At 46.6% G+C, this 22527-nt stretch overlaps 1 protein-coding gene across 1 annotated transcript; it reads left to right on the top strand.

Annotated features, from left to right (window-relative positions):
* Nucleotides 1-1785: 1785 nt before the first annotated feature.
* Nucleotides 1786-21480, top strand: LOC149340061 (uncharacterized). The gene is made up of 10 exons (XM_089548805.1): nt 1786-1899; nt 4669-4876; nt 7494-7600; nt 7826-8058; nt 12372-12546; nt 12608-12779; nt 13136-13236; nt 17225-17363; nt 18738-18989; nt 21254-21480. The coding sequence occupies exons 1-10, from the start codon at nt 1786-1788 to the stop codon at nt 21391-21393; spliced, it is 1641 nt and encodes a 546-aa protein (XP_089404931.1). The 3' UTR covers nt 21394-21480.
* Nucleotides 21481-22527: the final 1047 nt, after the last annotated feature.

Here is a 22527-nt window from a genome sequence, read left to right as displayed (position 1 = left end):
TTATTAGGGTTTAACCTCCCAAAGCTACTCAGGCAATGAGAGACGCCGTAGTGAAGGGCCGCGGATAGTCTCGACTACCTGGGGTTCTTAGCGTGCGCTAACATCGCACACTACACGGGCCTCTAGAATTTCGCCCGCCTCCATCGAAATTCGAGTATTCAAGAAGAGCCAGTCGCTTAAACATCCAAGACGTTATCGCGAAAAACTTGCGCAGGTTTCTGTGCCGAAATATTTTCGCGGTGGCCTGTGCAAAGTCTCTCATTCTTTTCATCGGCATCTAAATATAATTATAAGTCTCAAAGCAGCCGCAACTGAGTGTTTAATGTCTCTAGTGTAACGAAGAGCATGAGGACACACGTGCCATCCAGACAGGTTTTTTGCTAAGTTAATTGTTTGCCTAAGTATCAGGACAAAGGATTCGTGTAATAGCAATATAAATAATTATGGGGAAAAGATGACTAAATCACTTTTGCTGTAGTGCAGAACACCCATATAGAACGCTCGAGTGGAATTCAGCGAAACGAAAGAATTGATATTTGTGAGGAGTCACGCGGTTTCAGAGATAATGCCTCCACCGGAAGGAAACCGTCTAGACATTCGAGCAATAAAAGACAAAGCATCGCGCCCGTACTAGCGCAGCTGTGCATATTACCATATATGTGAATATCACCATCTGTACATATCACCATATATCTGCATATCACTCTACAGGTGAGCCTGCTGATTCATGTACATCAACCCCATTGGTTCCAATAAATCAGTGCTGTCAACCTCCGGCAAATATGTTTGGCCAAATTTATTGCGCCTGCAAAACACAGAGCTCAAGCTGGGTGCGTCATCCCGCTGCCGATTTCACTCAAAAAACCTCGGCGCAATACAACTCCCTGCCTCTTGCCTTCCTTTCCAGTTCCAGCAGTTTTTCACCGTTCGGAGTAGACCATATGGGCACAGAGCACGTTATGTCTGCACCAGGTGCGCAGCAACCGGTGGCTAACGTCTGGTGTACGTTCACTGCTACGATGCAGTGATGAAGCAACGTCAGTGATTCTCGATTCGCGTCCTCTATATATAAAGTACCGCTGCAGAGGCAAGATTTGTTATAAGGAGTTACTGTTCAGTTGGTTCTTTTTCACCAGGAGCGACAGGGGCGGATAACCCAGGTACGTAAACTTGCATTTTGCAGTGCGCACTGAACTACGTCAATTAAGACACAAACATTGCTCCGGGCCACCTTGGAAGGTGTTGGAGAGATATAATTCAGCTCTGTGCTTCGGACCCTGAGTTAGGTTAATCGACACAATTCGTTGCACGTTGGGAAAATCATTCGAGAAAGATTCAATTTTAAGCACCTAAAATGACAATACTGTTCTCCGTGTGCGGAGAGAAAGGGGAATGCAGTTATTGACGAATAACGTAATAGTAAAAATCTTAGCCGATTTAGCAAGATAAAATACGCTAAGCATAGGAAAAGGAGCGAAGGAAAAGGAAGACAGGCAGTATTAACAAGCATTGATCAGATTCCCGGACTGAATTAAGTGCAGCAAGATTATACACGGTTACTCGTCCATAAAACAGCTGCTGAAAGAAGTCGAACCAGGATGGTGGTTCTAGGCCCATTACAGGGATGTCGAGTTTCGGATTTATTTGGCACTTTTCCAAACCCGTTGTCCAAGTGCGCCTTGTTACCTGGTGACAACGCCTTTAGTTCTAGGCAGAAGAAGAAGCCATTTTAAATTTGAATGATTGGAAATATTGATAACTAGCCTTCTTTATTACGTTACTCAGATGGCTACTGTGCTCAAGAGCCCTTTCAGCAAAAATCAAGGTGCGTTGGACGTTCATAGGAACTTCGGTGGATATCTCTTAGACCACCTTCGACGCCACCGCAATTCCCGATGGGTGAGTGATGGGCTCAAAGAGGCTTGACACAGTGTTGTACTTGCTACTTCGAGGATGTTTTCGACTTTCTCGCCAACAATGAAGCTGTATTGGCGCATGAACACCACTCGACCGCGCATCCTATTCAGCACGCAGGCGCTGTCGTCATCAGATATCACTCTGGCCCTGCACCAGCTGCGCCCGCTGGTAGAAACGATTATCTCAGCCATGCGCGCGCACAGTGTCAGTATTTTCATCCCAGGCAGAAAGCCCATGGCTACGCTCCAGCGCAGGGCATCTGCATGTTTTTGCTAACCTTAATAGCAGCCATCGTGATGCGCACCTTGATAAGTTTACGGATGAAATTCATGGTGTTTTGATCTGGCAGCCTCGCTGTTCTCTGATCATGTAATTCAATCATTCACTAAGAAGGCCGCTGTAGTCATCAAATTGGAATATACAGACAGCATTCCTGTAGCGCTTTTAGAGAGAGGGCATTTGGAAGTACAAAATTGACGTTCAAAGAAATTGCAATCTATTTTGAAATAATCAGATGACTTTATATTTTACCACTTTTTGTGAAACATTATCTTAAACTCAGAGTACTATTAGGTAAAAAACGGAAGGGGGGGGTGGGAGGAGAATTTCGGAAAACGGAATTCTTAATCAAATTAACAGCTCTTGCTGTAAAACAAACACCACCGAAGATACCCTTGCGAAACACCATGGAGCTGCTATGATGACGTCACAACCCTCTGCGCGTCTCTCCCCTGTTTCTGCATTAGTTCTCGCGCCGCGGGGCAAAGTAATGACGTACTATGAAAATTTTCCAGTGACTCTATACTGACGGGCCGCTTGGCGCCAATGCTAGTATCCGCCGCTTGCCAAAGACTCGCCGTCGATCCATGAAAGAGCGCTCCGTGAAGCGCTGCGCATCTCTTCTCCTGGCTTTCCCTCTCGCATCATTCCATCCAGTTACCTCAACACCGGCAAAGGCGTAAAAGTAGCAAACGTGCCTTTGACTGTTGCCGCAGAAAAGCAATTAAGCGTTGACTCATGTCGAACGCAAATCTGGGAACTGTGTTGGTACAAGCAAAACAAAGAAAGAAAATTTACGCCTCTATCAAAACGGTTCTTAGGGAGGTGTCACTTAAACGTTTACAAGCGTCTCCCTCACAACGAGTTGTACACTCCTTGGGCGTTCTCTGGGGGTAAAAGTGGTGGTCATAAGAAACTGTCAAGAGGCCGTCTACGTAAATTGCGTGACCCCGGAACTCGGTTCACAAACTTCCAGTGAGAGTCAAAAGAGAGGAAGGAAAGAAGGAACACTAACCAGAATTTTGCACTATTCTTCACAGGGACGAAAGGGACAAAAAGGCGGGAAGAAGGGATAGGAGCACACGAAGTGCTCCTATACTGTTGGGTACTCAAAGTTCCAAAACAATTTCTGAGGCGTGTGTACTTCATGTAGTGCAGTAGTATTCGAATAACTTTTTGTGTCATGTTCGAAACTCCCGTAATCGTTTATGTATGTCTAGCTTCCTTAAAACCGTTCGGAGGCTCTAAAGCATAAAGAGAATCCAGGACACAATATAACAGACAGGACCGAGGCGGAGAATCTTTTCTAAGGCATCGTCATGCCTGCCACTGTGACTCTGCCACTGGGATATCCGATATTCCCGCCACTGGGGTAGCCTTCGTTCCGTCAGGACAAAATATACACTTCTACTTGCGGTATATTAACAGCTCAAAGACAAGGGAAAACAACCAACGCACTGACACTATCACGTGACTTCTGTATGTTTCTCGCCTGTGTCTTGGCGCTGCGTTCACGAACCATTCTGGCTTTGTCACATATATTCATGACAACGTTGTCTGGCTATAGTTTCGGGCATGACGAGATTATTGAGCACTTACTTTCTGCATGCCTTACATGCAGTCCCGAGAGACATCCGCTGTGCTGAGCACTAAAGAGTCCAGGACCTCGCCCGCTAAGAGAGATGAGAATCCTCGGATGGTGGCAGCAACGAGCATCGAATTTGAAGGCCTGCCAAACACTGTTCCGTTCCTTGAGAGCGCCATGCCTGCGCTTGTGGCTAGACTCAACCATACGCTGTTCTTTTTTAAGTTTCTCCTTTTCCTTTATATCTCCCTCTCCCCTCCCCGAAGTGCAGACCAGCAAACTGGTTTCTTGTACCGCATAATCTCTCCGCTCTTCCTTCCCCATCCTCTATCTCCGTACGTGCAAATGGTAGAAACGAAAAGAAACGGTCTCTTTTCGTGATTTAGGTTCCCTGCATTCTTAAATGCTCTTTATTTTTAAGCATGCGTACGGAATTCGGAACCTAAAAAATCAGTGCTTGTATTTTTTTTCCTGTTCGTGTTCGCACTGGGAGTATAACCGTTAGTTCGTACCAACTTGGTCAGCTTTGTAAGGATTTCTAAATTAGACAACCAGCCAGAAGCGGTATCTTTCAACTGCATTGCAGCGTGAGATACTCTGTGGGAAAGCAGTTGCTCCGCCGCTGAAGAAACGCGAGTGCACTGCAAGTGTCCTTTCCCGACAGTCTGTTCCGAGCAGCCTGAACGGCACCAATGCTACCACATTCTAACATTTAAAGCGAAATGCTGAAAGCTTGCGATGTTTTAAATATCAAGATCGAAGTAACTCTATGACGCCTGGCTCCACAATAGCCGCTTGTTGGCTGCCCTGTAGCTTGTAGGGTATCTAAACGGAACACCGCTCTGGTTTGCCTCTCACCTTCCCTCTTTCTCTCTATCTGCCCGCAGATAAACGCCACTACGCACGAAGAGCGCACTTATGGCGAGCTGGCGGACCAGGTATCCGCAGTGCACGCAGCCTTGCTCCGCCTGGGCATCGGCGCCGGTGATCTGATCTGCATAGTCGCCGCCGACCGCGTCGAAATACTGCCCATGTTTTTGGGCGCAGCGTGCGCCAACGTGGGCAGCGCTTACGAGCACTCGGGATTCTCAGTAGGTAGGGATGACTAAAATTTAGGTGCCTCTCGATAGGTGCCCTCATTATCGGCATAAAACAAAAGCGCAGCTCTGCGACCTAATTATCTTTATTAAAACGCTAAAATCTTCGACAAATGCGAGTGCGTATAATCCAAAGAGACTGCTCTGGTTGGATCCATTGTGATAAAACTTGTCAGCATTCTCTCATTTTTTTTTTTCATTGGATATTGTTGCGACATTGGAGAGAGGAAATGCGAAAAATGGTTTCTACAAAGGTATAAGCTGGAGATCTCACGTCGGAATCCGGAAGACTAGAGGTATAGGACATGTGTTCACAGCATGTAATCTGAAGGCTAGCTAGGGTCCAGTCCCCTGGCTACGTTTATTGCGACTTGCTTTTTTATTTTAAATCAAGGCACCTTGAAACCCAACAGCAAAAATACACTGTTGGAGCGTAGTCTGTTGTTTCGGTCGGCAGTTAGGAACACCACGATCCAACACGCACTGCGGGACTTGCTGCGCTACCTGAAGAGAGCTGCCACCGCAGTGCGTAGTTTATTGTACTGACACCTACTCTGCAGTCTTAATTAAAGGCAGCATGCATATATATATATATATATATATATATATATATATATATATATATATATATATATATATGTGTGTGTGTGTGTGTGTGTGTGTGTGTGTGTGTGTGTGTGTGTGTGTGTGTGTGTGTGTGTGTGTGTGTGTGTGTGTGTGTGTGTGTGTGTGTGTGTGTGTGTGTGTGTGTGTGTGTGTGTGTGTGTGTGTGTGTGTGTGTGTGTGTGTGTGTGTGTGAAAGAAAGAAAGCACGGCTCCCGTTTTCGCGGCGATAATTGCGCTGTCACGTTAGCAGAATGCATGCGGAGGAACGATGACAATCTCATGAGTTTGAATTCGGGAGCAAGATCCCAACAAGCAAAGAAGCGTATAACAAGCCTGATAACGTCGCGTGAATTACGTGAAGAACAGGAGTCACGCTTTCATTTGCCGCCCGAACCCACTGGCGCTTATCTTGGAACCAAGCGCTACGCGAAGCCCTGTCTTGGGCAGCACGAAAGGCACTAAGCGAGTGATGGTTCTTACAAAACACAGATGAGAGCGCTGTAATCGCGGCGCATTCGGGCGCACGGAGCGCGCTGTCACGTGGTATTTTTTAAACTCCGCAGGCTTTCGTTTTTCCCGAATAAATACGGCCACGCTAAGTCTATCTCATTGGAAGTGCCTGGGTTGGACAATATTTGTGGAGCTCCCCAACTTTCCTATTGACGCCTGAACGTTTCAAGCTATATTTAAAAAGATATTTTTTTATCTCGACTAATTATTCAAATATGAGGACCGAAAAAAAAGTACTGTAACTTTAGATAAACCCTAACAACATCCACGCGATTTCAGTTCAGAAGAACACTTAGTTTTTTTTATAAATCTTGGTCAAGTTAGCTGGGACACCCTATGTGTGTGTGTGTGTGTGTGTGTGTGTGTGTGTGTGTGTGTGTGTGTGTGTGTGTGTGTGCGTGTGCGTGTGCGTGTGCGTGTGCGTGTGCGTGTGCGTGTGCGTGTGCGTGTGTAGATGCCAATCCCTTAAGAAGAGAAGCAACAAACCCTGTATCTTCAGTCTTGAAAAAGGACAGGCTCTGTCCGAAACGTCGACTAGCAATAAATGTTTACCTAATGGAAGCGTTTCTCAATTTCGCCTTTTACCTCTAGCAACCATGTACATTTATCTTTTAGTGCTATATATATATATTTATCATTTTTTGACATTGTTTCGCCTCTTCTTTTGAGCGAAAGGGGAGAAAGGTTTATTTCCATTGAGCAGGCAGCCACTCTAAATTCTGGAACCGAAATCTTCGAAATAAAGCAGCAGCTTCTGTCTAAAATGCGTCATTCGGCAAGTATTTAGTGAGAATTGTGCTCATCAAGAGCAAAAAAGGCATGTTTTGGATGCAGAGTGCGACGCCAAAAGCGAGAACCCTGCATGTCCGAACGATACAGAAAGAGCGCACACAAACCACAATGTCAAAGACGACATTGACGACATTGACATTGACATTGTCCACGAATAAGTATGCTTTCCGGATCGCGATGGCCGACAGCCCTTCTTGTGTGAACTGCGCCTGTGATGAGACAATCACCCATATCTTGTGCGAGTGCCCTGCCTTTGTAGCCGAAAGACATAAGCTGCGATGTGCTCTGGACCGCCTGGACCCTCGCCCTTTCACAGCGGCCAAGATCCTCGGTCCGTGGCCACAACAGTCAACTGCCATCAAGGCTTACAAGGCACTCTTTCGCTTTTTGAGAGCGACTGCCTTGATTGACAGACTGTGATCATTTCCCGTTACTTCTCTCTTTTCTCTTAAATTCCCATCATTCCCTTCCCCTGTGCAGGGTAGCCAACCGGAATCCTTTCTGGTTAACATCCCAGCCTTTCCCCCTCTCTCTCTCTCTCTCTCTCTGCTTCAGTCTTTCTAATTTTAGTAACTATTCGCTAAGAGCACAGAAACAATCCTGCTGTCTGTTCGCCACAATGTGGTTTCCGGAAAAATTCGAGTTATCCAAAAACCACGCACACTTCCCGATGCCAGTGAAGTGAAAAAAGCTTTCTTCTACTCCAGATGTTCTTGTAGAATGGATGAAAACCTTCGAATTCGCAGCCATCTGCTGCGAGCCTGACCGTATTGATGAAGCGTTGGAACTCAGGACAAAGCTGCCAACTGTAAAGGTAATCAACTTTTCCTACTTGCTTACTAACATGTTGCATACAGCACGCAGTGGAATTTCAAATCCACCTTTCTCTTGCCATTAAAATATTCATAGCACCATTTCTTCTCGCTTGTAAATTTATAACAATTGCATTAGTCCTTAATTTTCGTGAATTTTATTCATATCCCGGTTTTTTCCCCTCTTGAAACAAGGACCTAATCTCTGCAACTTACGCAATTTGCAGCACATCATAGCGCTGGGTGAACCGGCGGGACTTACCCTTGACACCAGAGACACGATTGCCTCGTGGAACCAACTCATGAGGATGGGCCGTGAAGCCCACGGTTCAGGGCCACCATCTGTCGAATACCAGAAAAACAGAATCTGTTACATGAGCGCTACAAGTGGAACGACCGGGAAACCCAAGATAGTGGTGCACAACCATGATTCGCTTGTGGCCAGTGTCTCAGCGAACAGGTGACAAAAATCATTTGTCGCTCATTTATTTATTCTGTGACAATGCACTATACTTATAGGCAACTGCCCGAAGCCCTGTATTTGTCCGGCGGCAGACCATTGCTAGGAGAATCCCTAGTAGAATCTGTAGTTCGTATCATTATAAATGGCATCGCCCAATTGGATTCAAAGACCCCTCTTCCAAGCATTCAATCCCAGATCAGCCGAGTGGCGGACCAAGGCTGAGCTTGTACCCATTTAATTGTTTGTTTGTTGCCAGCCGAGGCTAAAGATCGAACCCCCTACCCGCCGCACGCGAAGCGGAGACTCAAGCCGCTAGGCCACTGCTGATTTACCAATGTCGCTACTCGCTGCGACCCATAGGAACTTGCTAGACGTGCCAATGTTATTTCTTGGTATGGCTTATTCGGGTTTAACGTCCCAAAGCGACTCAGGCTAGGAGGGACGCCGTAGTGGAGGGCTCCAGAAATTTCGACCACCTGGGGTTCTCTAACGTGCACTCACATCGCACAGCACACAGGCCTCTAGAATTTCGCCTGCATCGAAATTCAATACCCGCAGCCCTGATCGAACCCCCGTATTTCGGGTCAGCAAACAAGCCTCGTAACCACTGAGCCACCGCGGCGGTTCTATTGTTATTTCTGATCCATTTGTTTTGTTGGGGTCAACGATACATGCTAATAGTTATCGCCAACAAGCGATAACTATTCCACGCAGGACATAACAGCCGACAGCAGTTTCCAAGGTCCGAAGGTCCCCAGGTTAGCAGTGCCATAGTTAGCTGGACTAAACACCCAACAAGATGAAACAGCATGCCCAAAGTATAAAATATGAGCGGCGTGTTATAGCCAACCGAAAACTAACGGTCAGTGGACGCCAGCGTTAAGTTCGCTCCAGATCGTATATGTACAAATAGATAGCAATCACCAAATCATCGCAGTAGTCTCGAAAAAGTTTTCATCTTTCTAGCCCCTAACCTTGATTTGCATTTACTGAGTTGCCATTCACGTTTTTGACTATATTCCTAATGGAATAATCTTTGTGACCACGAAGATGCATAGGTCACGAACCCTTGTTATTAGTTTTGAGTGTCAACGCCAATAAGGTCGTTCTTGTTTGCTCTGAAACACACAGGATTCCAAGCTAAAGTCCATATATATTGTCGTCTGGCATAGCAGAAAGCAGCGCTAAGAAAGTTCATTCGTCGCTAAAAAAACAGAAGCTACATTTTTGTGCCCAAAATGTATTGCAGATTTATCTTTCCGAAGTAAAGCATATTGGGCCATATTTTATTAGGCAGCTTATTTAAACACAAATGCCATAAAATGGTTTCGCCAGTAATAAAAGCTATGTCGATGACATGCTCTTTCAAATGCCTCCCTGTCCCTGTCTCTGAAAAAGAAAACTGGCTAGTTAGTAGTAGTTTATTCAGGCAGACAAACAACGCACGCACAACGAGCCAGAGAGAACACAAAACAGCTCTGTACACACATCTGGAATTTTAATGGAAAAGAAACAGAATAAATACAACAGAGAAAAGAACATCAAAAACAGGAGATACATAAGGTACGTCTAATCGGCGAAGCTCTAAATAAAAGCGCATTCTTCCACGTGCAATAAAAAGGAAACCTTAATAAAACACAGAAGCTTTTTATTTCTCAATGGGATAATCTTCCGAAAGTTCATGGGTACGCTGATACTGATGACGGACCAGGAGAGGAGAGATAGTAAGAGGCTGAATAAATAGCTACACCGCCGCCCGTACCACTACTCTATTGCGGGTGGCGGACCAGGATAGTAGTGTACTAGAAATGGGCCAACACTTATCACACGATGAACATTGCGGCCTAAGTTTGTTAATGAGATTTTGCCAAGAGATTGACATTTTGCCCATGAATATAGTTTACTAAATACCTTCTACAAAGGTACTACAGCTATCGCTAAAAAAAAAGAAAGAGTATACTATCCCATCCACTGTGCAAAAAGTCAAATTATTTCGCAATTTCACAGCAAAACGTGTATAGCTTTCTACAAGCCATTTAGTGATAGCAATTTGCGGGGTACGACGGCAGTCATGTAACGCATTAGGTAGACATCACCGCCACGTACCTCAAAGCGCGACTGAGGTGTCCACTGACCCAGGCAGACAGTTATGCTCCTTCCTTTCGTCTAAACCAACAGTATCTAAACCCTCTGTTTGTTTCGAGAAAAAGAAACGCGCATTACTGCCTCAATTTATTGGTCGATGTCAGCAAAACCTCACGGAGCGATTGAGGTGTCCACTGGCCCAGCGAGCCAGTTCGGCGCCTTTTGTTTCCTCAAAACGAACAGAGGGTTTAGACTGTGAATGACTACCTTGGGAATTAGACTGTTAGGTTTGGACAAGCGGGCCCTGGAGTGCGCAAAGTGCACCGGGAGCGCGATCGAGCCGAATGCACCAAGGGGAAGAGGGCCCAGTATGCATGGGAGCTTACAGATGCTAAAACCGGCCTGTGAGACGCCCAGTCGGGTAGTCGGCTATAAACTTTTAAATCGGTCTACCCCTCCGGGACTTTCGGCCGTAATCCCAATCAGCTTTTGGCTGATTATGCGCTAAGCCGGTAAGCTTAGATGTAACCATTTTTCTCGGAGATTTATGCAAAAATAACTGGTAGGACCGGCACTTGTCGCACACTTGTACTGGGGGATCATTATAGTGTTGTACCTGTTACCTCACCATATCAGTCTGTTTTTAGAAAAAAGACTGACGATGCAGCTGGGGTCAAGACAAATGCGACACAGGTGACCTAGCACTAGCTATGTTCAATTTAGCTTGGGACACTTTGCTCCGCCTTAATTGTATGAAGCTATAGACTTAACGGGTTAATGCACATATAGAATGAGTCATCCTCTACATCCATAATTCGCTGGGAGTCAAAGTCATGCCATCTGTGGAACTTTGCAACCTGTCGCGACTAATCCTAAATATAACTGCCACCTGCCATTTTAGGCAGTGCGCTCACAATCCTGTGGGCAGGTTGTGCAGACGTTATAAGGCCCCGTGAATTAGGAGGTGCACCTTCCACGCAGGCGGATGGCACCCGGTCACCCAGCTCTTCAAGGTCACCGAGGGAACAAACATTGGCGAAATCGGCGAGTGGGGGCTAGCGCAGCGCAGCGAAATGAAAAACTAGAGTGGACGCTTAAGCTATGCCCGAAGGGCTTAACGTGATAGCGTTAGCAGCTTTCTGCGCATATATGTTGAATTTGTCATTCTCCATTTAACATTGATAGAGCGCTTGGAGTCCTCATACCACTCCTGGCGCAATGGTGCAAGCAGTTCAACAATGAACCACTCCCCACACAGGTGACTTTCAAACGCAGCCACCAGTGGAGCTTTTGAGACCCAGGTCGCTCTTCCCGTGCAACTTCTCGCAACCAGTCGTTAATTGAACTGCCGTGACGGACATCTTGCTCACAATCCGGTGTGCAGGCTGTTGTGAACTAACAAGGTCACGTGACTTACGTGGCCCACCTAGGTTGCTTCTCTCAGGATTCTTCGCTCACAGCCACCCTGCTCACAGCTGTCACGTCACCTTCTACGAGTATTTCAAGCGCAAATCTCGCTCCAGGCTATCTCACATGGCGCCGAAATGCTAAACTGCTGTGCTTAGAGTTTTGCCTTATTGTCGTGAGATGGCGGCACTCATGTGGTGAGCGTAGGTGAGCGTAGTATCGAGCCACCCTAGATGAGCGTAAAGCCCCGCGAGTTGTGGTTATATCGAGCCACCCTAGATGAGCGTAAAGCCCCGCGAATTGTGGTTAACTTATTGCGACCGTTATCCTAGTTCAAAAACTAAAATTTAAGCGATAGCATGGTCGACCACGTTACGCGAATGCTCCCTTTCTTCTTGGAGCTCGGTGGTGCATTTCACACTGCATTAGTGACTGTGTATAGACGAACCTGGCCAGGCATGCTTGCAAAGTGTATTTCCTGGCCCATGCGATGTCATTTGCTGTGCTTCTTGCATTCTAGCTCACTAAGAAAGTTCGTCATGCTGTGTCGGTCAGAAATTTCATACCAGAAACAAAAATATCTACACAGAAATTATCAGAATTTTTGTTGGCCTTCTCTGCTCGCAATATATAGCCTCCTCCTCGTTTTTTTTTTCTTTTAGTGTAAGCGCTTCCAGGCTGACGGTTCTGCATCTTCCTTCTCTGAATACACCAAATTTTCAATCTTTTGCACGGGGCCTTATCGGTGGGCTGTTCTTGCGGTAGTACTTTTAGCTGCTCTTGGAATGCCGTTCATGCCGTAGTAATTATTTTCGCAGCCATCCGCAGCACATGGGTCTAACAACGGAGGATGTTATGCTGTGCACCAGTTCGCTTGGTCACGTGTACGCTTTGTTCGACTGCGTAAGCAAAGCCATCGTCCAGGGAGCCTCAGCCGCATTTCTCGAGAGTCCGAACATTGAAGCACTTCTCGAGGCGCTGCAAAAGCACAAGGCAAGTGCCTACTGACCAGACTGGTGGCGCTGCAACCTAACTAACCACACTATTCAAACAGGTGACCGCACTGAGCACAGTTCCTTACGTGGCGCGATGCCTCCTGGACCACCCTCAACGCAGCAGCTACAACCTTGGCCACCTGCGTTACGTCACAACGGCAACGAACTACATCAGCGAGGACGTGGCAAGGAGGCTGTTTCAGGAGCTGCGCCTCAAGAGTTACACTCAGCGTATGTTTCACAGTTGCTTCCATTTCATACTTTTATGTAAAAGTAAGCACTCACAGTTTGCAGAAAGACATATTTTCGTTTGAAGAGTTAAAATATGTTTGCATGGACTGCAAATTGTACCGCCGCCGAACGCGGCGACACCAAGCAGCAAAGCTGTGGCATGCAGAACGCACGAAAGAATGCGGGCGAGCGGACTGCTCCAACTGAGCCAAGACGAGTACGGCGGCATACGCTGCACAGGGCCAGGCGAGCGCGAGCTGAGTCGGAACGAAGAGGCGTTCGCAACATGAAACAGTCTGCGTCAGCTGCTTATCAACTCTCATAAATGTTCCTCTCCTACTTTCAACTGCTTGCAGTCTACGGACAGTCCGAAATTATCTTCATTGCGGGAGGACTCCATGATGACCCGCCGAGATTCACCTCTATAGGCCGCCTTGGAATGGGCATTGAGGCCATGGTGAGAAAATTCCTTGTGTACATAGGGTGCCTCAGGCAACCTTAAATTCAAATTTTCAAGGAGCTCTAGTCCCTTCTTTTTTGTGAGCAGCTTCTTGCATAGCCTTGCAGATTAAAGAGGCACTGAAGTGGAATACTAAATCAAGCTACATCGATTAGTATTATATGGTAGCAAATATGTCATTTTACGAAAAATAGAGCTCTGATAAGCCAGGAAATCGGTAAAAGTGATCCACATGTCGACGGCAGGGGGCAAGTACAGTCACTGAACCGAACGTGTGTTATTAGCAGTGCACCTACAGAATTTTTTTGATCCATTGTGCGAGAGGCCTTCATTTTTGTTTTCGTTTTTCTTTTTTTTTACGCAACAGCTAAGCTCCCGTTCAGCGGAGGAACCACAGAAGTTTTTGGCGTTGGCATATCAACGAAATCCCGATTGGTCAAGAAGGTCGGGACGTCACACGTTGAGCTGTGAAATCAAAATGATTAAAACTTAATCCAAATGGTGATTATGAGGTTTTGAAGTCGTAGCATTACTCAAATTGCATAATTATAAGGCTGAAAATTTATACTGAAAAGAAAACTGCGATAATTAGTAATCGCACCCATACCCTTGGGTTGCGGGTCAGGCACGCCACTCCTTGAACGTTGAGGGGCTTTGCTTCGATGGTAAAAGGGCGACCTTTTGTGTCTTGGGATGTATCACGTGGTCTGATATGCCTACTGATGTGAGCTTCGTTTTATGGTTTTATGCAGTTTACTGTCGCAAAGTTACCGAGGCTTTGAGGGACTCCATAATGGAGGGCTGTGGATAATATCGACCTCTTGGAGGTTCTTTAACGTGCACCGACGTCGCTGTGCACACGGGCATCTAGCACTTCGAGTGATGCGATGATGCATGCTAATGAGTGTATGTAATTAGACGGGGGTATTAATTTAGGAAGAAAGTCGCAAACCTCCATAAACGCCTCGCGTCATACCCTTAAAGGGACCATGAAATTATACTTACTGAGGTTAGGAAAGCGCAACAGCCAGCGACCGTCACTCGTCACCGCACGGCAAAAGGATTTAAACTAGCTTCATTAACACAAAAAGGATATCGGCGATTATAAATTATGCTTCTCCTCCCCGCCCTTAACTCACACACGCCGTCCTGCCAGAAAAATAAATGAAGCAAACAGGTCGGGACTGCAGCCCTCTGCGCCCCATCTAACCCCATCCTACAGCCGCCACCAGAGCACGCCCTATGAGAAGGCTGGCCCAGATTGCCTACTGACGTCTTCGCGGCAGGGATGGCCAGCCAAATCAGTTGAATTCAGTACAGGTGCTTGAATTGGATGAACTGGGAACGGGGTGAAGTGTTACCGCTGCTGAGCCGACTTACACACAGCTGTATTTCAACATCAGTCATTGCATAGAGGCAGCACCAAACCATATCAAGGAGGAACGTTTTCTTCATTGTCTGGTCACTAATATGAACTGTGCAAATAACGACGTCAGCATGACGGGAAAAAATAGAAACCAACGATAAGCCCCATCATCTTTACCAGGATACCAAGGAATAAACACGAGCGAATATGCTTTTAGCTGCAAGCAAGCGACGTTGAAACGGAATATTCTTAAATGGATCGACAAGTTAACAAAATACGTCAGAAGATAATTGCAGGAATAAAATAGTCTTGCCTCATTTTTTTTAAGAATTTAGTCCTGAAATATCGGAAAAAGTTAAATTTACGGTCAAATATGGCTTCAAAAATCGCCAAGAATAAATTGAAGTGCTATCTTGCAGTGAAAAACTTGTTTTCGACGTATCTCACCCCACATCCACATCACTGTAAAATAATACTGATTTGTTTTAAGTGCACAATGGTTCAGGAGTGTTCTTCATATTTTGTTATAGATTGTTCTCCCTCCAGTGCGCCGTTCTGATCAAAAGCAAGCCCTTGCAATCGCCGATGACGGGCTTTTAGCTTTTCCCACTAGATGGTGCCATGGTGTTCTGCATTTCCTAGACAACGTGATAACCACGGTAAACAAAAACTTTCGTCGACGAGGCGTTTGTCGCTGTGCCGTAATAACTCCGGGTGCAGAAATTCAAGCGGGCGCTTCTGTATACAAAAAGTGTCTAATTACCGCCTGGCGAGTGAGATTTATATTAGTTTTTGGTACGACCACTCCTACCGCCTAGCGGAAACCAGTGGGTACGTAGTAAGTCACTTATGCTCATCTTTCCTTCCTCCGTGCTTCTGCCGGCGTGCAGTCGCCATCGCGCTCACTGATCATGGTTTCCAGCATCGGGGCACATAAAAGCGTACTCTTCCAGTTATCGGAAAATTATCGTCAAAGCTCTTCTCCAACTTTTCTAACAAAACCGTTGTACAATAAAGCAGCGTAGCGAGATATCCTTGCACCGAAAAAAAAATCGGTGCTTAAAACTAAGTTGTTGGTACCTTTAAATATTCCACAAGTAGTGCACGAACTTCCCTTCAGTGACGAACAGACGAGCACGGCATATGATTCTTCGTTGTATGTTTAAGAATAATATCACATTGTTTTCGGAATGACAAGCACACCACAATATGCACTCAGGCGGGGCATATATTTAGGAGCACTGGCACTTTCATGATCTGTCGCACTTGCGTTAGTACATTGCTTCTTAACCATGCAAGAGACGCGGGCAGAAACAGACGGACGCAGGAAGGTTGCACTTTTTTTTTTCTGGTACCTTATTTTCATTTCACGCGTAATACTTGCCTGTACTTGGAAGTTTTCGTATCCGCACTATAGATACAGGTTCTGCATTACGGCTCGCTTTCCACGCCTATGATTTTACCATCCACTGTCGCACACGAACGCTGAACTGTCGTGAGTCGATGCAAAAAAAAAAGTTCAACAAATCACTTGAAAGCGGCAACGAGAGTGCATCCAAAGAAGTACAGTACATCAGTTCGTCGATCACAAGGACCACACTGTCGGCACGTCACGCTTGATAATGAAGAAAATGCAGCAGCAAAATGCATCCATGTCTACTGAGAATATTGCCCTGCTTTCGCTCGACGTGGACGCAAGCATACGTACCAAATCGCTCCGCTCGCTTGCTATGCTATGTTCAGGTTTGCTGCCGAAAACACGAAACTGGTGACGTCCACAAGTGCACAGGAAATTGATTCATCGTTGGCCGAACTCACACTGTCGGTGGATCAAGCCTGATTACGGAAAACATTGAAAATGAGATCGTAGAAGCCTGCTACAAAATGCAATCTGCGGTACAGCCGTAGACCTACCAGCTGCCGTCGACGCCATATCAAGACAGGGGCGACCCGCGAGAGCCGTCGTGGTGTTTTATTGCTTATGGTGCTCGGCTGCTGACCCGAAAGGCACGGGTTCGATCCCGGCCATGGAGGTCACATTTCGATGGAGGCGAAATGCTAGAGGCCCGTTTACACTACGATGTCAGTGCACGTTAACGAACCCTAGGTGGTCGAAATACGGAGCCCTCCACTACGACGTCCCTCATACATAGCCTTTATCGTTTTTGGATGTTGAACCTAAAAAAAAAAAAACCTAACGATTATTTCACCGTGACGCAGGTTCCGTACTTCTCTATGGTTGGCCGGAGAGCTCTGGGGAAGATGAATACTAAAATGACGCAGCTGTCTTCTATCGACCGATTTCAATGCGGAAAGTTTTCGGGAATTATACTCGTTATTTTCTCAGGAACGCGCAGCCCTTTCTGCTCAGAAAGAAACTCACCACTGTTTTGATGAGTAACCCTACCCACATTGCACAGTTTGCTACTTCTCTTTGGTGGCCTTTTAACTTTGTTCAATTCATTCTTTGCTCGCCACTCCCCTAATGCGTTATGGATCTTCAGTCTGTTCAGGGCATGAATATTCTTGTTGTACTCAAACCGACGCTTCTTAGACTATATTTACCTTCAACAGTGTGTTATGATATATGCGGCTGCATGCGTGTACCTAATTACGCAGGTGGTAGACACCGAGACAAGAAAACCCCTCGGCCCAATGCAGCAAGGTGAACTTGTGCTGAGAGGTCCCGGCCTTATGCGAGGATACTGGGGACGGCTGAATGAGAGTGTTACCGACGCAGAAGGCTGGTACAGAACAGGTGACGTGATGTTGCTGACGAATGCGTTTCTGTTTAAACAGATGGTCTGAGTGGCATTGCATTCCATCCACAAAGCCCATCGAACCATTTTGAATAAATATTACTTTATCAAGCTCAAAGCTCCTAGCTAAGCGCGAAATACGTTTATAAGACAGCTTTTAGGAGATGGTGTAGGATGCTTAGACGACAAAATACGTTTATAACTTCAGATAACAGATGAGACTCTAGGATTAGGAGATGCCGAAGGCAATGTGAATGCATGTGCGGAAGAACTCAGCAAAAAAAAATGCACCATATCTTGGACAATATATGTATGAAAGGCTTAGTAGATTCAGAAGAACGAGCTTTGTTTCAAGGTCTCGTCCGTGCCAAATGCAGTCATTTATCATGCGTAACAGCGATCGGGTGGCAGAGCCCAGTGCCCAGCGTCCAGACCCCTCCTTTCAACGGCAGGTTCCGCGCCGTGCTGATGGATGGCGCCGTGGCGCCGTGAAACAATTTTTACAGCGAACTCTGTTATAGTTTTGGCTTAGCCATATAGCACTGCATTCTACCATGGAGTCACCAGTGCTGGCCATGAGACCCTGATTACTCAGTGGATGGAAATAATTTCACTTAATTAATGCAATTAGTTCAAGTAAACTTAAATCGATTTTCATCTATAGACAGCGGCATGTGGCGCCCAACTGCCGTGGTTGACAGGTCAAAAAGTGGAGAGGGAAATTCCTCTCTAAGGTTAGGGGAGGACAGAGAGGGGGCAATTGCGAGAGGTAAGAGAGAGTGTGTGGGAGACGACGTATGGCCAGGTCAATCTCGCTGATTCGCATTAGCACGACTACGCTTTCTCTCAAGGCTGACGTTGTAGAATTCACAGCAAATGCAGAGCCAAATGGCTGAACCAAAGAAGCACAGCTTTCGCTGATAATGCGCAAAGCTGATAAGCTTCCCTCTACAAAGTTTTTCAAAGATTTTACAATATAAAATAGTAGAACGTTTTTAATGCGTGTTTGCGCCCATGCTTATTGCGAGAACGTGTCAGGCCCACATTACAGCAGCTAGAGCGCGAGTGGGTCGGCACTATTCACACTGGACACCATGTTGTTAGCACAGCAAGTGATACGTTTCTAAAGCCAACATCCTCACAGAAGTCAAGTGCACGCCTCGTGTAATGACCGAAATTAATGGAATCAGGAGTCATTCTAGCTTCGTAGCGCTTAAAGTTCAGCTGCGTCGCTACCCGATCAGCTGGTTGTGTACCAGAGGATCGAGCACGCATGCCCCGTCCGTTCCTAGGCCTTTCAGTGGAGTCATTTCCACGATTGGGAAAGATATTTTCACTGATCGCCTCTTCAGCTCAGTAATCCACTACTGCAGGTGACGAGTGCTACTTCGACGACGAAGGGTGGCTGTACCTGGTGCAGCGAATGAGCGAGTTCATCTTCTACCGAAGTACGAAGATACCGCCAGCCTACATCGAAGCCGCCCTCCTTCAGTGCCCCGCGGTGAAAGACTGCGCTGTCGTGGGGCTGCCGCACCCGGAAGATGGGCAGCTACCGCACGCAGTGATTGTGCCCAAGCCCGAGAGCAGGCATCTCGGCCCGGAGCACTACCTCCGATTTGTCGAAGGTTGGCGCAAAAAGCTTGCTGTCCTCAATATTTCCTCTCACCTTTGAAGTGCGTTGTTTTAAACGCTTCTTGCAAAGTCGACAAAAGCATTTGTTGGGCGAGTTGGTGTTTTTGATGATCCATAACTACAGCGCAAACGACAGCGCTGTGTGGTGTCCCGTCTTCATCTCTGTCCTGTCGTTTGCGCTGTAGTTATGGATCTTGCAAAGTCAATCTCACTTTCCTTCTTTATTTAATTCGGCGTGTTGAAGGAAGTGTTCGTACCTGCACAATGTTCTGGCCACTCGCTTTCGCTTTTTGTGAGAACGCACTGATACCTAAACACGGAGGAAGTCAAAATGAACGCTGCAGGAAAGCAACTTTCGAACTATATATGTCTACAAGTCCGTAAAGCTAGAGAGTCTGCGAACTGCAGACCGCCAACCTCGGCACAGTTACACGGAAGTAGCACGTCACCTCGCTTGAAATTCAGGGCTTCGTTTGGTTGAGTTTGGTTTGGTTTATTGGGCTAAACGTCCCAAAGAGACATGGGACTTGAGGGATGCCGTAGAGTAGGACTCAGGGTTAATTTAGATCTCCTCAAGTTCATTAACGTGCACCGACATAGCAAGGTGCACGGGTGCCTTTCGTTTCGCCTCCATTCAAACACGGCAGCTGTGGCAGTGATCGAACCCGCGACCTTGGCCTCAGCTGCCAAGCGCGTTAACCACTGAGTCACTGCGGCGGTTTGAAAATCAGGACTCATGCTGCTACCCTCCTGGGCCTCTGATTTTCCGACATATAAATCGAGCGTCCAAGCAAAACCATAATAGTTGCTTAAATCCTTAGCGACCGTCTAATATTCAGCAAATATTGTGGATTAATTTAAAAGTTCATGACTTTATTGTAGCTCTTCTTAGTCACTTTCGACTCTCGTATTCCACGGCATTACCGTGTGGTTTGCTTCATTGTTTTTTTTATTTTCATTTTACTCCCTAGAAGAGAAGGGTGCGCTTATAAACGTAACATAGAGGAAATAAATTGAAAATTGAACCGCATGGTGCGGCATGCGGTTGGACGAAGGGCATGACTATTACACGTGCGGCATTGCGCTTGCAGCTACACTTTGCAGCAAAAAAAGCAGTGCGAGGGCAGGAGCGGGGCCTTATATAATATCTAGCCTAAGCCCTTTCTATAATACATTGAGTGAATGTTTCATCATCATCATCATCATCAGCCTGACTACGCCCACTGCAGGGCAAAGGCCTCTCCCATGTCTCCCCAATTAACCCTGTCCTTTTCCAGTTGCGGCCACCGTATTCTCGCAAATTTCTTAATCTCATCCGCCCACCGCACTCTCTGCCGCCCCCTGCTACGCTTGCCTTCTCTTGGTATCCACTTGGTTACCCTTAAGGACGAGCGGTTATCTTGCCTTCGCATTACATGCCCTGCCCAAGCCTACGTCTTTCTCTTGATTTGAACTAGGATGTCATTAACCCGCGTTTGTTCTCTCACCCAAACGACCGCGAAGCACCCAGAAGCTTCTTGAACAACAATGTCTCATCTACAGGTATAAGGGGTCACAGTTTATTCGAACTTAAGGTCGAGCTAGAACTAGTCCCAGCAGTACAAGGACTGAGTGTGAAAGCTGTTTTTTAGGTTGTGCTAGCATGTAATTCAACAGGTGTTATTCTATCGCAAGCTAAGAAATGATGTTGCCGTAGTGGAAAGGGCGAAATGGTACGGAGAGAGAGACTTTCTCAACACGGCTGGCGAGTACGGAAACATTTGTTTCACCACTAAAGGCTCCAGTGTGCATACAGAGTCAGCCAGTCCCGAAATATACTTTCGTGCGAAACGCACGGATCAGATCCCTTTTGATTATACGACAACTGCAGGTTCGATTTCATCGTCAACAGGACTCGAGTCGAAGCACACCGGAGTGATTCGGTCGGAGTAGGCGTCGCACTAAGGAGTAATTCTGAGCTTCACCGATCTTAGTGTGATATTATAAGTCAAGCAACAAACTACTGCAAGACCGGAGTCATCCATGCAGTGCGTAATTCTTTACGTTTTTCTCGCTCTTTGTTGCGGCTCTTGTGTACATTGAAGGAGAGGGCGTGCGTAGCCTTTTGTGGTGGTCCCTGGCGATTGGTTGCCGCTCTCTTCCTGTCCAGCAAAAGGTGTTTAAATCGTGTATAGGTTCCTGATTTGACTGCCACGAAAGTCTTCTTTTTTTATTTCGCTCTTTTTTATTTTTCATGCTTGATGTTCCCATGCCGCAGCGAGCGTTCCAAAGGAGCTTCGACTTGTGGGCGGTGTCACACTCGTCGACGAGATTCCGCGAAACAAGCTTGGCAAGTTGGTGCAGCGTGAGCTTCTCGAGTGGGTGCTCGAGCGACGAGCAAACAGCAGCATGAAGTGAAACCTTGGGAGCGTGCTAGTGGTCCCCCTTTTGCTTTAGCCTTCGTTAAATATACCTTTCAGAAACCATGCTTCACATAACGGAATCCCAAATAAAAAGAATACAAACAGCTGTTTTAAGAAGGAAAGAAATTCTTCACAGGCGCTGTAAGTCTTCGTCTCGGTGAAACGTCTGACTGCTCACTTAAGCAGGGAGCCATTTTATGTTCACCTCATGAAACACAGCGTAGTTTATGCCCTTCATATATCCAATGCTCTGTCTGTACCCATTGAGCTGGCACATAGCAGCAATAAATATAGAAAAAGAAAACGGACGAAAGCCCACCACGCCCGCTTCGTAGAAAAATTATCTAAATAAACTCTGCCTCTCCCGTAACCGAGAGTAGAGTAAGCATGAAATGTTTACGGGCATAATGCGAAGCGCACGCCGACACAACGAGACGCAGGCCTGACAAGAATGTATATGCAGCGCGTTCGAAACTGTCCGAAGTGCGTAGAGGCGAAAGCGTTTTCAGCACCACTTTGCGTATGTGACACTGGTGATGTTACCACTGGATTACGTCACACATAATTCATGACGAAGTAATGACAAATTACTGATTATTGTGTAATGACTGATTAATGACTAAATACTAATAAACTGATAATTAATGACTCTTAAGCTTCGCCCTTAGGAGTGGAACGCGACAGCGTGTTGTAGCGCTGCCAGGCAGTCCGCGGAACGCCACCACCCGTTCGGCGTGATGCCTCGTCCTTTGAACGCGACGCTTTTTGAGGAAAGGAAATTACGCAGTAATTCTCTGCCATCTCGGTGGACACCCGAGCCGCACCTTACAGGAAGGTAGGAACGCCACCACCCATTCGGCGCGATGCCTTGCCCTTTGAACGCAACGTTTTTTGAGGACAGGAAATGGAGCAGTAATTCTCTGTCATCGCGGTGGACACCCAACCGCACCGTACAGGAAGGGAGGAACACCACCACCCGTTCGGCGCGAAGCTACCGGCGCTTGTATGCCGGTCCTGTAGGAGGGCTTAGAGAGTCTCGTTAAATCTCGTACGGTGCCCGGATGTTCTCGTTTCAGTGCCCGGATGAGTGGAATTCAGTGCCCGGATGATGGCTCTCGGTCTCGGCGTG

This window comes from Amblyomma mixtum, chromosome 6, assembly GCF_055824585.1.
Source record: "Amblyomma mixtum isolate Tamu chromosome 6, ASM5582458v1, whole genome shotgun sequence".
Taxonomy (NCBI): Eukaryota; Metazoa; Arthropoda; class Arachnida; order Ixodida; family Ixodidae; genus Amblyomma; species Amblyomma mixtum.
The sequence above is the reverse complement of the archived record's forward strand: the minus strand, read 5'-3'. Positions and strand labels throughout refer to the sequence as shown.